The sequence below is a fragment of the Poecile atricapillus genome, chromosome 13 (assembly GCF_030490865.1).
Source record: "Poecile atricapillus isolate bPoeAtr1 chromosome 13, bPoeAtr1.hap1, whole genome shotgun sequence".
Classification (NCBI taxonomy): domain Eukaryota; kingdom Metazoa; phylum Chordata; class Aves; order Passeriformes; family Paridae; genus Poecile; species Poecile atricapillus.
In genome coordinates, this window is record NC_081261.1 from 17,272,201 (window position 1) to 17,286,220 (window position 14,020).

Consider the following 14,020-nt stretch of genomic DNA (forward strand, 5'->3'; position numbering starts at 1 on the left):
CTCGGCGTGCCTGGAATGATGCCCAGAGCGATTCAGCAGGCGAGGGGGGAGAATTCTGCACAAAGCTGCCCCACTGCGGGCTCGGAGCAGCTCCCGGGGCTCCGGCAGCAGGAAGGGGCTGGGAGGGACCTTGGATGTTCTGCCACCGTCCTGGGCCACTTGGATCTGGAGGCGGGCAGGGAACAGGAATGTGAGGAAGAGGAGGAGCAGGGAGGCAGGAGCCAGCACTCTCACTCCCACCCTGACGCGGCTGCCGACGCTCCTGGGAGCACTTCAGTCTCCCTGTCTATAAATCAGGAGGTGCTTTGAAGGCTCTGTGATGAACAACACGGGATGAGCTCGAGGCCGTGGTATTAATCCTGCACTATTGTTCTTTCTTGCTGTGTTGGGATTTTTTAAAAAAGAAATCAACACAATTTTTGAGGGCTCTGGCTAAAGCAGCACAGAAATAAATGACTTCTGCTCACACTCGGAGAGCATCTCCTCATTTTTATTAATGTGGCCTCTGATGAAGCACAGCCCATCCCTCGGCACTGATCCATGTCTGACCTACAGTAAATACCAGGCTTTCAGGAATCCATGGGGAGTGTTTTGTAAGTGTGGCACACAGAGCCATAAGGTTGATTTACCCTCAGAAACAAAGCATCACTTTGGGTGATTGAGCACTGGGGGGATTTCCTGGGATGCCTTTCCCATGCACTGTGGAGCCTCTGCCTGTACCTACCTGGAAGGGTCAATCATTCACCACGCTGAGCTGGAAGAGAGCTCACGCTGTTCCCACTGCAGGTGGGACACGGGTCACCTACAGCCCTTGTGTCACACAGGGGTGACAAACCCTCAGAGTGGCCTGCAGAGCCACTTCACCAGCAGAACAGAGAAGTCAGGCTGACCTCGACAGTGCTGACATGGGGATGGCAATCATCCTGAAATCCCCCAACCCTTTGCATTTTATCCTAAAATAGTCTGTGGGTTGTTGATTAAACCCACAGAAGCTGAGCTGTCATCTCAGGCTCTTGAAGCTGTACCCTGCCCTTGTCCTGGTGTCTGTGTTGTCTGTGGGAGCTCCAGGGGGTACAAATCCCCCCCAGAGCAGCCCAGAGAGGCTCAGGGACAGCGCTGGCGTCCTCAGAGCGAGGGGCTCGTGCTGGCATGGAAATACAGCTCAGAGCTGGCAGAGCCAAGGCCAGCAGAAAAGAAGGGCTCTGGAGGTGTCCTTGGAGGCCTCAGTCCTGCTGGGGCAGTGAAATTCCTGCCTGGGCTCGCTCTGGGGCTGTGTGTGATCTCCTCTCTGTTCTTGTGGGACCATTTTTTCCTACAGCTATAAATAGAGCCAGTCAGTTTGTTGTTTGTGTGTGTTCAGCAGAACAATCTGGTGTGATTGGTTTTGTTCTGGCACCTGAGATTTTACTGCCAGAGTCAGTATTCACTCTACTCTGCTCCCTAGAGAGGTGAGGAAGAGGAGGGGACTCCACTCAGTCCCTGTGTTCTCATTGCTTTCTCCACGCTTTGGGCAACTCCTGGATTCTGCTCCACAAGTGCAGAATTCTGGATTCTTGACTCCCACAAGTGCCCCAGCTCCTGCATCCCACACCTGGAATGCTGGGTCCCAGCTGCAGGGGCTTTCTGCAGCCCTGCGAGGTGTCTTGCTGCAGCAGATTTGTTATTCTGTATTTTTATTTAATTACTTACTTTTACAGCTCTTTGCATAAATCTAATTATCCATCTGTTATGCTGCGTTAGGGCACTGCAGCTCCTCAGATTTCTTCCTGTGCTAAACACTAAACTTGCCCTGCCTGGGCTCAGCTGAGCTGGGTCTCCTCCCTGCAGGGCTCCCAGTGGCTCCTGGGCACACCAAGCTCCGTTTTGTGACCGCAAAGGGCCGGGAGCTCGCACCAGGTAATTCCCACTTCCATGGTGTGGCAGGGAGCAGAGTGTTCCCAGATAAAGCCGATATCACCGGGATCTTACAGCCCTCCTGCTTCCAGAGGGGACACTGGAGGGCTCACAAGAAGCTCCCTCTCTCTTGCCTGGGACACAGACAGGTGATAGGAAGCCAAGCCAAGGTTCCCCCAGCTTTTCCCAGGTGCCTTCCCCGCTGGGAATGATTCCTGGGATGATTCACGCTGCCGGATTTGAGGATCGCGTCGCCCATCGGAATCACAGAGTCACGTACTCCACTCCAATTTATTCTCTGCAGTCCTGCTCTCCTCTTAGCAGCAAATACTCTGTAACCTAATTGCTCACTAAAGGCCGTGCTGTGTCCCTGGAATCCGGGATGTCACCGGCAGCCGTGCTGCTCTCCCAGGGACGCCGCTGCTCCCCTGCCACGGCGCCAGCGCCTGGCTTGGCAGAAAGTGAGAAGGCAGCGTTGCATTGAAGTGGAGATTTTCATCTTCTTGGGGATTTTTTTTTATATCTCTCCTATATTCTGGGCTTTTGAACATCTAACACCGCTTTTATGCTTCACATCTTTCATATGAAATTGTTGTATTGTGTTGCCTATTGAAACCTAGTTTTCCTTTTGTCAGGTTTTCCCCCCTCACCCCTGCTTTCTTCTGCGCTGTATTTTGATCGGTGTAACTACTCAGGGCTCCATTTTTCTGGGAGGTTTTTAATCTCCTTAAGTCGTAGCTCTGAAGGCCTTTGTCTGTGATAAACTCAGGTCTGAGCTGGTGCTTGGAGAAGAGGATTTTTAGGCCAGTTCTGCTGCATGCAGCCCTTGGGGGAGGCTTTGGGGGTGGCTGTGCCTCATCCCTCCTCCTTCTCCCTCCAATAGTCACAGGCAGCCTTGGTGGCAGTGGGGTTATTTTGTTATTATCCTGTATCTCACACTGTGCATGCAAATGTCCTTTTCCATGGCTGGGGACTGGGGAAAGCCTCAGTTAACTCTGTTTTGTGTCATTTACTGGCAGAGCCAGGGGGTCCTTTAGGAGAACGAGGAGGCTGCAGGGCTGTTGATACCGAGTTGTCCCAGTTATCCTCTTCTTAAGAGGGAAGTTTGGAAGGAGATGTGGATACCTGGGAAGTCATGGATTCGGAGCCATCTGGCTCACTGCAGCTGCTCCATGGTCAGTTCCCACAGGGACAGTTCATAGCCAGAGCTTGGAGTGCAGGAGGAAACCGTGTTCTCCTTATGTGTTGCTTCTCACTCAAACTGTTTTAATGCTTTTATTCTTTTTATTCTTAAACCTGCAATCTGAAATTCAGTCGTGCAGGTATTAACGAGCTGCTGATCACCCTGCCTCTCTTTTCTGCCCTGAGTCTCAGATTTACAGCTCTAGTTCAGGCTGGAGTTACTGACACTGTAATGATCTGTTTTATCTCTCTATCTATTATTTGTCAAATAATTTTAACATGACTGTGCTTACAAGAACTGTCAGATATCCTCCAAACAGAGAGGAGGATGAGAAGTCATTGGCCTTTTCAAGTGTGACCCTGGTCGTGTTGCTTTGTTTCCAGGACTCAACAAAAATGACCTTTCCCATTGCCTGTCAAGTTGTGACCCAGGTGTGAGGGTTTGAGAGCCCCAGGAGCCAGACAAGGCACATTTCAGTCCTGCTGGTTTGCTCTTGTTTTCTCCATTAACAGATACTGGGCTGAAAACCGGGGAGGGGAAGGGAAAGAGGTTGAGGGCAAGGTAAGCAATGCTGCCTCGCTGCCTGTTTCTGATCCTCAGGTTACAGCACAAGCTAAATAGACTACACTAAATTTTTTAGGCTGTTTTCACAGACTTACAGACTTTGATCCCCAGCTTTGATTTCCCAGGCGGCACCTGGGAAATCAGAACCAGCAGAGCTCTGGTTCTGAGCAGAGGAGAGACCCATTAAGCCCGGTGATTATCATGCCTTTGCACCAGCAGCGGGGCTTTCATCAGAGCTCAGCTCTGCAGCCTGGGCCCCTGTGCCAGGGAGGTGCCAGGGCAGGAGGAGCCCTGTGCCAGTGCCCAGGCAGGGGCAGCCCCTCCAGCCCACTCCCTTCCACACCCCTGCTTGCTCCTTCCCCACCTGGCTTCAGCAGCATGCCCAGGAGAGGAGGTGACCCTTTCTTTCCCAAGGTCTCATGCAGTTTCTGCAACAAGCAGGCCATGAAATAAATATTCTGCGTGTGTCCTTGTCAGAGCAGTAGAGATGAGGGCATTTGCCTGCCTGCCCTGCTCTGTGCCTCCAAGTCTCCCTCTGCACCACTTGGCTTGCTTGCTTTCTTTCTTTCTTTTTTTTTTTTTTTTTTTTAATTTAAATCTAATTTTGCTGCCTTATTGTAAGTTCCCACCTAACTCCAGAGCTGCTGTCGCCTCGGGGCTGTGTTGCTGCTTTTCAGTCTTCCCACACCCATCGCATGTGCAGTCTGCAAAAACTTCGAGAAGTCTCTCCTAAATTTGTGCACTTGGGATCGTCCTAGGAGGAGTGGAATAGGGGTAGCTCTTCAAGAACCCCTTCATCTGCAAAGTGGGAGCTGCTTCCATGCTGTGAGTTGCCAGTGGCAATGGCACAGAGTGCAGGCAGCGTGGCTGGGAGGCACAAGGAGCTCAGATGTGCAGCGAGGGGATCTGGAGGGGATGTGCTGTGACCCCTCAGCCAGGCTGGGCCCCCCTGGATAATCTGGGGCTGTTTAGCACACAGGGGTCTCTTTTGGGAAGCTGCGTGGGGCTTGTGTTGAGTCCCTGCAGCCTGTGGCTGTTCCTCACCTGGGACAGGGGCTGGTCAATCCCATCAGTGCAGCACACCCAAATCTGTGCCACCACTGCAGCATTATGGGATGTCACCATAGGCTGGCCCAGCCTCAGACTCCTTTTTCAGTGAATTTTGTTGCAGGTGCCACCATCCTGTCTCCATTAGCAGATTAGCACAGTTGAATTTCCCATGCGAGCGCTCCACAGTCTGTCTCATTGTGTTTATTTTGTTCAGGCTGCTTTTCCCTGGGCTTGACAGTGTAATTTGTACAGATCTCTGCTGAGTTTTCCAAACCTTCAAAAGAGCTTTTTTGTTAGCTTGAAACCAGGGCCATTGATAGCAGAGACAGAGCAACAGGAGCATTGAGAAGCGAGCGGCACACCCACCAGCCGGGAAGGCTCCCTCACCTCCAGAGCTGCTCCTTGGCAAAAGCTCCATGGTTCAGAGATTTTAATTAGATCAAATCCTCCAGGTGACCAGCCAAGCATTGAAGGCATACCAATTTCTCAGTTGTGTCTCTTGCTGTAAGAGTTTTTATTATTTATTTTAGAGAGATGTGACAAAAGAGCTTGGATATCCCAAATGTGCCGTTCTCCTTGAATGGCACCAGGAGGTCCCCAGCCCAGGGGATTGTCCTTTCAGTGCACTTTTACTCAGCAAAATGCCTTCCTGCAAGCTGCTCCTGCACCTGCTCTGGTCTGCATTGTCCAGAGGGACTTGCATGTGAAATGGGATCAGATTTTTGGACCACACGCTGTGGGGGCCATGGCTGTGGCTGCAGGTTGGGCTGGAGTTGAATGAGAGCCCTGGTTGTGAGCTGGGGCAAGTGGCCTTGGGCCCAGGGGAGGCCTGGGGACAGCTGAAGTTTTAGGGCTTGTGCTGTTTGCCTCTGCTGACTGCCCTGATCCGTGCCCAGCCCATTCAGAGATGCCATCGATGGCTCGGTGCACAAGATATTGGGGTGGAAAATCGCATCCTGTTTTTGCATGAGGAGACTCTGCTGCCCCTCCTGCCATGGGGAGGTTGAGGATGGACAGGGTAGATGTGTCAGGTCCCAGCTGACCCAGCAGAAGCTGGTTTGCTTCCAGGGATGCTGTGGGGCTGGTACATGGGAGTCTGAGAATTGCTCTGCCAAAATCTCGTCTGCAGGAGGATCCTGGAGCTCCTGGCTTTGTTCTTTCTCCCTCCTCCCAGCTGACAGATGCCCCCACCTCGGCAGGGTGTCTGTGCCATGGCTGTGCCTGGATCTCTGCTGCAGCAGGCAGGTGAGGAAGGAGAAATCAAAGGTGGCTTTCAGCAAACCCCCTTTTCCTGCCCTGAGGTCAGCCTGGTATTGCCAGCTGGGAAGCCCCACACCAGATCTGCTCTGAGCCATGGTTTTAACTCCAAACTGCTGCTTGCCCAGCTCCATTTATCTCTGATTTTGTTTCTTTATGACCCTGCCTGCCTCTGTCTGTCTTATTTCAGGGAGGGGCTGGGCTGTGGCTGCTTGTCTTGGTTTGAAAATGCCAGGTGTCTGCTAAGGAAGGCAGAAACCTCTCTTGAAATAAATAAAAATGTAAACCACCCCTCTCCCCTTCAAAATATTATAATCTTGAAATCAAGGTGCTCTCAGGCAAAAATATGGGAATAGGAATAACAGTTCTTTACTAAGGAAATTAAAATAAAAATGCAGTAGTACTGAAAAGAAAACCAACAAAAACCAACCCCCTGACAGAGTCAGAACACAACCAGACATCTGTTGGGCAGGGTGTTGGTAGCAGTTTGGTTAAATGGTGGCTGCAGTCCCTGCAGTGTCAGGTGTGGTGCTGTGGGAGCAGTGATCCCATAGAAGGGTGTAGGTTTCCTCTGAAGGTCCAGTGCTGTAGCTGGGTCTGTTTTTCCTCTGGGATCCAGTGGAGAACGGCTGCCTGTGGTGTTCTGGGTCTCAGATTGTATCCAGGTGGGAATGCTTGGCTCCTCCCCTGGGTGGGATCTCCCAGTGGGATGATGTCATTTTATCAGTCCTGCAGCGAGACTCGAGGGCCCATTGACAGAAGAGATCCCCTGGAGGGAGGATGGGTGGTGGGGGAGATGAAGAGCACTGCCACAGCTGGTGACAGAACACAGGTTTTGGTTACATCTCGCACTGCAACCCAAGCGCTGCTGCAGCAGCTCCCTGGGAGCAGTGAGAGCTGTGGCTGCAGTGCTGCAGCAGGGGCAGGGACCTCTGGCACGGGGCAATTGTGGCTCAGACAGCTGGCACGCTGAGCCCTGACTGTCAAGCCCTGCCATGGAGGGAGCCTGGAGCCTCCAACACTTCCACCGCCTTCCCAGGCACGTCAGAAGTGGGCTTGCAATGCGCCAGGGTGGATGGGGGCATGGTCTGTCTGTGTGTCTGTGTGTCTGTGTGTCTGTCTGTCCCTGGGCAGCTGCTGGCATCCTGATCTGAGGTTTCAGCCTGTCCTGGCAGGCAGAAGGGTGCATTTATCCACAGTAGTCCTTGGAGAGGAGCTCCTGCTGTGGGAGGTGTGTGGGTGATCAGCACACTCGCGGCAAGCGAGGAGAGGGGGAAGCAGGAACTGGAATATGGAGGCTGCTCAGGAGTGGATGTGATGTGGAGTGAGAGGATTCATGGAGCCAGGGAGCCACAGGGGAGGGCTCCTTGCCAGGGGAAGCCAGGTGGGATGGGGGGTATGGTAGAAAGGCCCAGGTGACCCAGTGTGCCCTCCTCACCCCTGCTGCCTTCACTTCAGGGGTGTTTGAGGTGGCTGCAGGGTTTGTACCTTCTCCAAAACCATAAGCCAGGACTGGTGGGAGCTGGGGGATTTTCTTTCGGAACAGGCTGGTCATGTCCACTGTGGGGTGGAAATAGAATTAAATAGAATCATTGAAGTTGGAAAATCCCTCCCAGCCCATGGAGTCCCAGCTGTGCCCCATCCCCACCTTGTCCCCAGCCCAGAGCACTCAGTGCCACCTCCAGCCCTTCCTGGGACACCTCCAGGGATGGGCACTGCAAACCTCCCTGGGCAGTTCCAATCCCTGAGCTCCCTTTCCATGGGGAAATTCCTGCTGCTGTCCACCCTGAGCCTCCCCTGGCCCAGCCTGAGGCCATTCCCTCTCCTCCTGTCCCTGTTCCCTGGCAGCAGAGCCCGACCCCCCGGCTGTCCCCTCCTGGCAGAGACTTGTGCAGAGCCAGAAGGGCCCCCTGAGCCTCCTTTTCTCCAGGCTGAGCCCCTTTCCAGCTCCCTCAGCCCCTCCTGGGGCTCCAGCCCCTTCCCAGCTCCATTCCCTGCCCTGGACACGCTCCAGCCCCTCCAGGGCTCTCTCACAGTTCTGTGCCCAGAACTGGGCACAGCCCTCGAGGTGCCCCAGCAGGGCCAGCACAGGGGATGGGCACTGTCCTGGCCCAGCTGCCTCCCCCGGGCTGGCACAAGCCAGAGCAGGGTCCCTCCCTCCCTCCTTGCCCTGCCCCTCTCCATTGGTGACCTGCCTTTTGCTTTCATCCCTGCAGCAACCCCAAAGTGCAGATCGAAGCCATCGAGGGTGGTGCCCTGCAGAAGCTCCTGGTTATCCTGGCCACAGAACAGCCCCTGGCTGTCAGGAAGAAGGTGAGGAGTGGGGCTGCACCTCTGGGTTTGTGCTGAGTTCTGCAAAAACACCCCCAGGATATCAGGGACATCTGAAGAGTGTGGGACCCCCCTCTGCTCCCCTCACTGGCTGGGCTTCACTCCCAGGGGAGCAGGAGGGGTGGCTCTGGATGCCAAACCAGCCCAGCAGCACTGGAGCCCTCACCCCCCTGGCTCTGGGGGTGACCCCCAGTGCCAGCAGTGGCTCTCACGGGGACAGGGCTGTAGCTCCTGGGGGCACAGCGAGGGTCCCTGTGGCAAGCACAGCCATCACAGGCTGACAAACACAGGAGCTGACATTTGGAGGAGCTAATTGCTGCAGCCAGCCCCGTGTCCTGCCTTTGGCAGAGGCTTTGGAACAAGGAGCAGCACCGAGAGCCCCCAGCCAAATGTGCAGCGCTGTCCATCGGGCTGGGGGCTTCCTTGCCCTCTCCCTCCCTCTCTCCCTGCCTCCCTGCTGTATTCCCTGGAGCATGAGATCCCATTACCTTCACTCTGGCCTGTGGTGCCACCTCTGTAACATCACCTGGCTGCTCCCAAGCCCCCAGCCCTGTTTTCCACAGGAACCTCCTGCACAAGGGTCCAGCAGGGTGGGGGGACTGCTGGCTCTTCCATTCACCTGTAACGAGCTCTTTAAAATGCGTTCCCATGTAACCCTGGTGAGAGTCCTGCAGCAAGTGAAAGGCACAGGAGAAGGCTGTGGAACCCCCTTGCATTTGGCCATGGATGTGAGATCCCACAGGGTGCTTCAGGCTCAGAAACTCCTCCCAGGAGTGCCTGTGGCTCAACCCAGAGCTCCTTTTGGGCTGGGGAGGGATGGCTGGATGTGCAGGGGCTCTCACAGCACTGCTGTGAATTCTTTCCAGTGAACCTGAGTGCACCATGCTGGCAGCCCCTGGAGAAAGGAGAGGAGTGGGCTCAGTATTGCCCACTTCACACACAGCTGTACGAGACCCTCCAAGGGCTGAACCCTCTTTTCCAGGAGGTCAGAGGTTTTCATTTCCAGCTCCTGTGCTGTGTACAGTGTCCTGTGTGTCCAGAGGATCCCAAGGGCAGCCCCAGCCCCTTCCTGCACAGGGCAGCAGCCCCAGGCTCCCGCTGCCGTGGATTTTCCGCCCCGGTGCTCAGAGCCCTGCACGGCAGCGAGGCCAAAAGTGCATTCCTTCCATCCGCCTTCCTCTGGCCTGCGATTAAAAAGGGAGACAGCAGCATCTCAAATGCACCAGCAGCAACGCGGAGAATGGAAATAGGAAGGAATGGGAGCGGGGAGGACGCGGCTGTCAGCTCAGATCTGTCTGTGCAGAGCGGGCACAGCCCAGCCCGTGTGTGAGGAACCCGGCGTGTGCCCTGCCCCAGGCCAGCCCTGTGCCACCACGGCTGCCAGAGCCACCCCGCGGGACAGGCTGGCCCCTGATTGTCCCCTGGCTCCAAGCCGAGCCCCGGGCACCGCTGGGTGCTGGCTGTTGGCACATGGGGCTGCACCCTGCCAGGACCTGGGTGCTGGGGGACATCGTGGCCTTGTCCCCTGACTGTGCAGGTGTGGGGACACCACCCCTGACATCCAGATCATTCATAGGGATCAGGCTGTGCTGGGTGGTGCTGGACGCTCCTCACCCCGTCCCATGGCTGGGCTCGGTGCCTGTGTGGGGGTGAGCAGGGGGAACTGATGGGGTTGGGTCTGTCAGGGGCTGCCACAGTGACAGCCCAGCCTGGCTTTGGATGGAAGCACCCGAGGTCTGGCAGCCTCACAGTGCTGAGGAGGGTTGGGATTGCAAACAGGACTGCTGGACATGTCCCTCAGCAAGGAGAGGTTGGGATACATTCTCCATGGAGCTCTGCAGTTGGGCTGGGTGTTTCTGCTGTCCCCACTGCTGCCATGAAGAGGGGCTGTGCCACACGCGGTGGCTGTGGCCACCATCCTGATTGGCCTCTCTCTCTCCACCAGGCTCTCTTCGCTCTGTCCTCCATGCTGAGGCACTTCCCCTATGCCCAGCAGCAGTTCCTCAAGCTGGGCGGCCTCCAGGTGCTCAGGAGCCTCTTCAGGCAGAAGGGGATGGAGCCCCTCCACGTCCGTGTGGTGACGCTGCTCTACGACCTCATCATGGAGAAGGTGAGAGCTGGGATGGCACCTGGGCAGGCACTCCCACCTTCACCCCCAAACCCAGCCAGGCCTGAACATCCTCACAGGACGAGGATGAGGAGGAGCCAGCCCAGCATCAGTGGGGATGAGTCCCCTGCAGCCCCTCACCCAACACCACACGAGTGCCTGGGGGAGCCCAGAGAAGCTGAAACCTTTGTTTGCCTTCAAGCCAGTGCCACCATTCCCTCCCAAGGGTGTTTAAAGAGCAGGACACGAGTAGGGAATGCTGGCCTTGGGCTGTGGTGTCCAGCCAAGGCCAGGGGACAGGCCAGCCCTGCTGTGTCCCTTTGCCTGCTGCACGTCCCTCACTGGAGCCCAGCCCACCACATTCTCTGTTTTATTTTCAAATACCCTGGATTACTGCTCTAAGCGTCAGTTTAAAGCCTGTCTTTCCTTGCCATGGCTTGTTGTTCAGTCTGTGCATTTCCCTGACTCCAGAGAATGGGAATTAAATCCACTCTGGCTCAGTTTATGGCCAATTTGCCCTGCGGATTATGGCTGCTCTAATACCTGGGTTGCAGGCACGGCAGAGCAGCACCTCTCTGTTAAATCACTTATTGTCCAGGAGACTTTGTAAAGGTGCAAATTATTTTAGCAGGTCTGAAATCTTATCAGGTGCTGACTCTAACATGATCCTGTCAGCTCTGTGGGAAAGGAGCAGACAAGGGCATTTTGACTCAACCCATTCCCATTCCTATTCCCATTCCCATTCGATCCTGCTGCTCATTTCCAGCTGCCCCCTCTGGCAGCCCCATCTGGTCCCTCCTCCATGGGTCTGGGGCAGGCCCAGCCCAGCAGATCCCCGGGTTTGTGTTAAAACAACGATTTTTAGCTGCTCTTTGGATTGGGAGTGCTGTACCCTGGGTGCTGCTCTGAGCTGCCGTGGCAGGTTTGGGATGGGCTGGGAGATGTTCAGGTGGAACAGGACACACTGATGTCTCAGTGTGGAACAGGAGTCACTGGGGCTGGCCTCTCTCATTGGAAGGGGTCCAGCCCCCTGCAGAATTTCAGTGCTGGGGTTTTCTGGACAAGGCTGGGAGGGGAAGGTCTGGCTGTGGCTGGAGGAGATGGAGATCCCCATCTCTGGGAGGAGCAGCATGGAGCCAAGTGATGATGTTCATTAGGTGCTGCAGGCACCTGTCAGCAGCAAGAAGCAAAGGACCAGAGACTTCACAAGTGCTGCTGAGCTTCCTGCCCCCGAGTCCCCTCCCAGGCTGTGTGACACAGAAACCCCCAGTCAGTGGGAGATTTCCAGGACGGACAGACAGCCCCTGGTGAGGGAGCCAGGACACAACCTCAGTCTGGTCCTCTGTGGCAAGTCCATGGCAGGTGGTACAGGACATTCATCCTCCTCTACTGTGCCACCTCCTGGGAGCAGTCCCTCTCTGACAGGGACATTAATCTGCATTCCACCACTTCCCACAGATGCTGCTTGAGGACCCGCAGCACGGAGAGCAGATGGAGGAGAAAATCCAGCAGTACCGGCAGGTCAGGCTGGTGCCGGCGGTGGTGGAGCAGGGCTGGTGCTCCCTGGTGCCCAACCTGCTGGCCATGCCCGAGCACGACACCCGAGAAAAGGTCCTCAAGCTGGTGGGGGTCCTGGTGGCCTTCTGCAGGGAGCACTACCGGGGGGACCCCGCGCTGGGCACCACCCTCAGCCTCCTGCGCAGCGAGTACGAGGAGCTGGCGGCCGAGGAGCAGAGGGAAGGGGACAAGGACGGCTACTTCAGGGAGCTCCTGGGCTCTATAAACACCATCATCCAGGAGCTGAGGTGAAACTGTGGGTTCAGTCCAGTTCCAGGGAATTTGGGGTGGCAGCAAGTTTGGATGGCAGCGGTGTAGGTGCACTTTGGAATAAACTGCTGGATGAGACGAGATCCCAGCACTGTGTGCCAATAACTTGGTTATTAAAGTACATTGGGGCGTGGGGAATGGCTTGTTTTCATGGGATACTGCTGGAAAAACAGGTGTACAGTGGAGGGAACAAGCTGAGGGCTCAGCTGGGGAATTGGGGGTTTGCAGAAGGGGAACAAGCGGTGTTCCCATGGGGGGCTGTGTTTGTGTCACCCCCAGGAGGGGATGTTTGAATCCCTGCACTCCCTCCAGGCCTGGCAGAGCCCAGCTGATCCCTTCCATCCCCCCAGTCCTTGCAGAGCTCTGCCACCACCAGGGATGGGCACAAATGCCACCAGATCTCCCCTGTGACCCTGCAGCCACCAGGCTCAAATATTTGTGGCTCCCATGTACAGTGTGTCACTTGTTGCTGTTAAGTAGCAGGGCTAATTATTGATTCTCTTCTGAGCTTTCTCTTTTTGGGGTTTGTTCAGACTGTTTTTGCTGGCATTAATTTTATGTTTTTTCCCTATTTTTATCTGAAATGCTTTTCCCAGCCAGCTTTGCTAAAGCTTCACTTTGTAGGCTTTAAAAAAAATAAAATATATCTGATGGCAACAAGTCAGGATAAGCATGGGAAGGGGCTTTTCTGCTGGAAACCTGAGCCTCTGGAACGATGCCAGGTGAAGCAGGGATCCAGGAGGAGTGGGGGGATCAGCACAGGGATTTCTCAGGCCCTGCCTGGCCTTGTCACTGTGTCACACTGGATTTGAGGTGGGGATTGTCTAACACCTCCTTAGGGGATAAGCCAGGGAGAAAACCACCAGCAGCCCTCCCTGTCCAACCCCAAAACCAAAACCCCACTCACTCTTTTTTAAAGTCCTGACAAGATTTTGAGCGGGGGCTCACTGGGGGCTGTGCTGGCCCTGGGGATGGAGGGGGGCCCGTGGGCCTCCAGGGCAGCTCAGGAGGGAGCAGGTGCTGGCTCCTGGTCAGTGCCAACAGTGCCAGCCCTGGGACAGCCCCTGTGGCCTGGGATGGCAGCAGGAGGTGCCTGTGTCCCTGGCAAGGTCCTGGTGACCCTCCCAGGCTGTTTCCTGCACACTGGCACAGTGACACAGCCAAGGACGTGGAGCACTGAAAGGAGGCCAAAAAATGAAAACAAAGAAGAGTTTCCTGGCAGTGCTGCTCGTGGGCACTGGGCCCTGGCTGGGCACTCGTGTGGCAGAGGCTGGGTGAGGTCCTGGGCAGTGCTGGTGCTCAGGGTCCCCACATCCACCCTGTGTCCCCCTGCCCAGGGGGCTCCGGGCTCTGCAGGGGGATCACCCAAGGAGGGGTGGCCAGAGGGGACCCCTGGGCTGCAGCCACCTCCTCTCTGCAGCTCCTGCAGGTCTCAGGGATCCTGGCTGAGCACTGGCAGTGCAGCCACGGCACCTCACAGGGCACTCACTACACCATGGGCAGAGTGGCCAAGGCTCAGCTGGGGGGGCTGCACCCCAAAGAGGGGCGTCCTTCCTCCTTGTGCAGGCTGTGTGTCCCCAGAGGGTGACACAGAAGGGCAGGCAAGTCCTGGGCTGCTTTCCCTGGCCACAAATGCCAGCCCAGGCCGGTGTCCCCACTAATGACAGGTTTGTTTCCCAAGTGGTGCTGCTGTCCACAGCCCAGGGTAATGACAGGGCTGCTGTGGGTGCCTGACCCTCCCCTGGCAGGGATGGGGACAGGGACAGGGTCAGGGCTGAGCCTGTCCTGCCCCAGCCCCTGTGCAGAGC

At 55.9% G+C, this 14,020-nt stretch overlaps 1 protein-coding gene across 1 annotated transcript in view; it reads left to right on the top strand.

The window, feature by feature from the left end:
* Positions 1 to 12,794, top strand: part of SIL1 (SIL1 nucleotide exchange factor) — a 165,432-nt gene extending 152,638 nt beyond the window's left edge. Inside the window, exons 8-10 of the mRNA XM_058848363.1 lie at positions 8,164 to 8,260; positions 10,224 to 10,388; positions 11,844 to 12,794. Coding sequence (XP_058704346.1) covers positions 8,164 to 8,260; positions 10,224 to 10,388; positions 11,844 to 12,194 — 613 coding nt within the window. The 3' untranslated portion in view covers positions 12,195 to 12,794. The remainder of the gene's footprint in view (positions 1 to 8,163; positions 8,261 to 10,223; positions 10,389 to 11,843) is intronic.
* Positions 12,795 to 14,020: the final 1,226 nt, after the last annotated feature.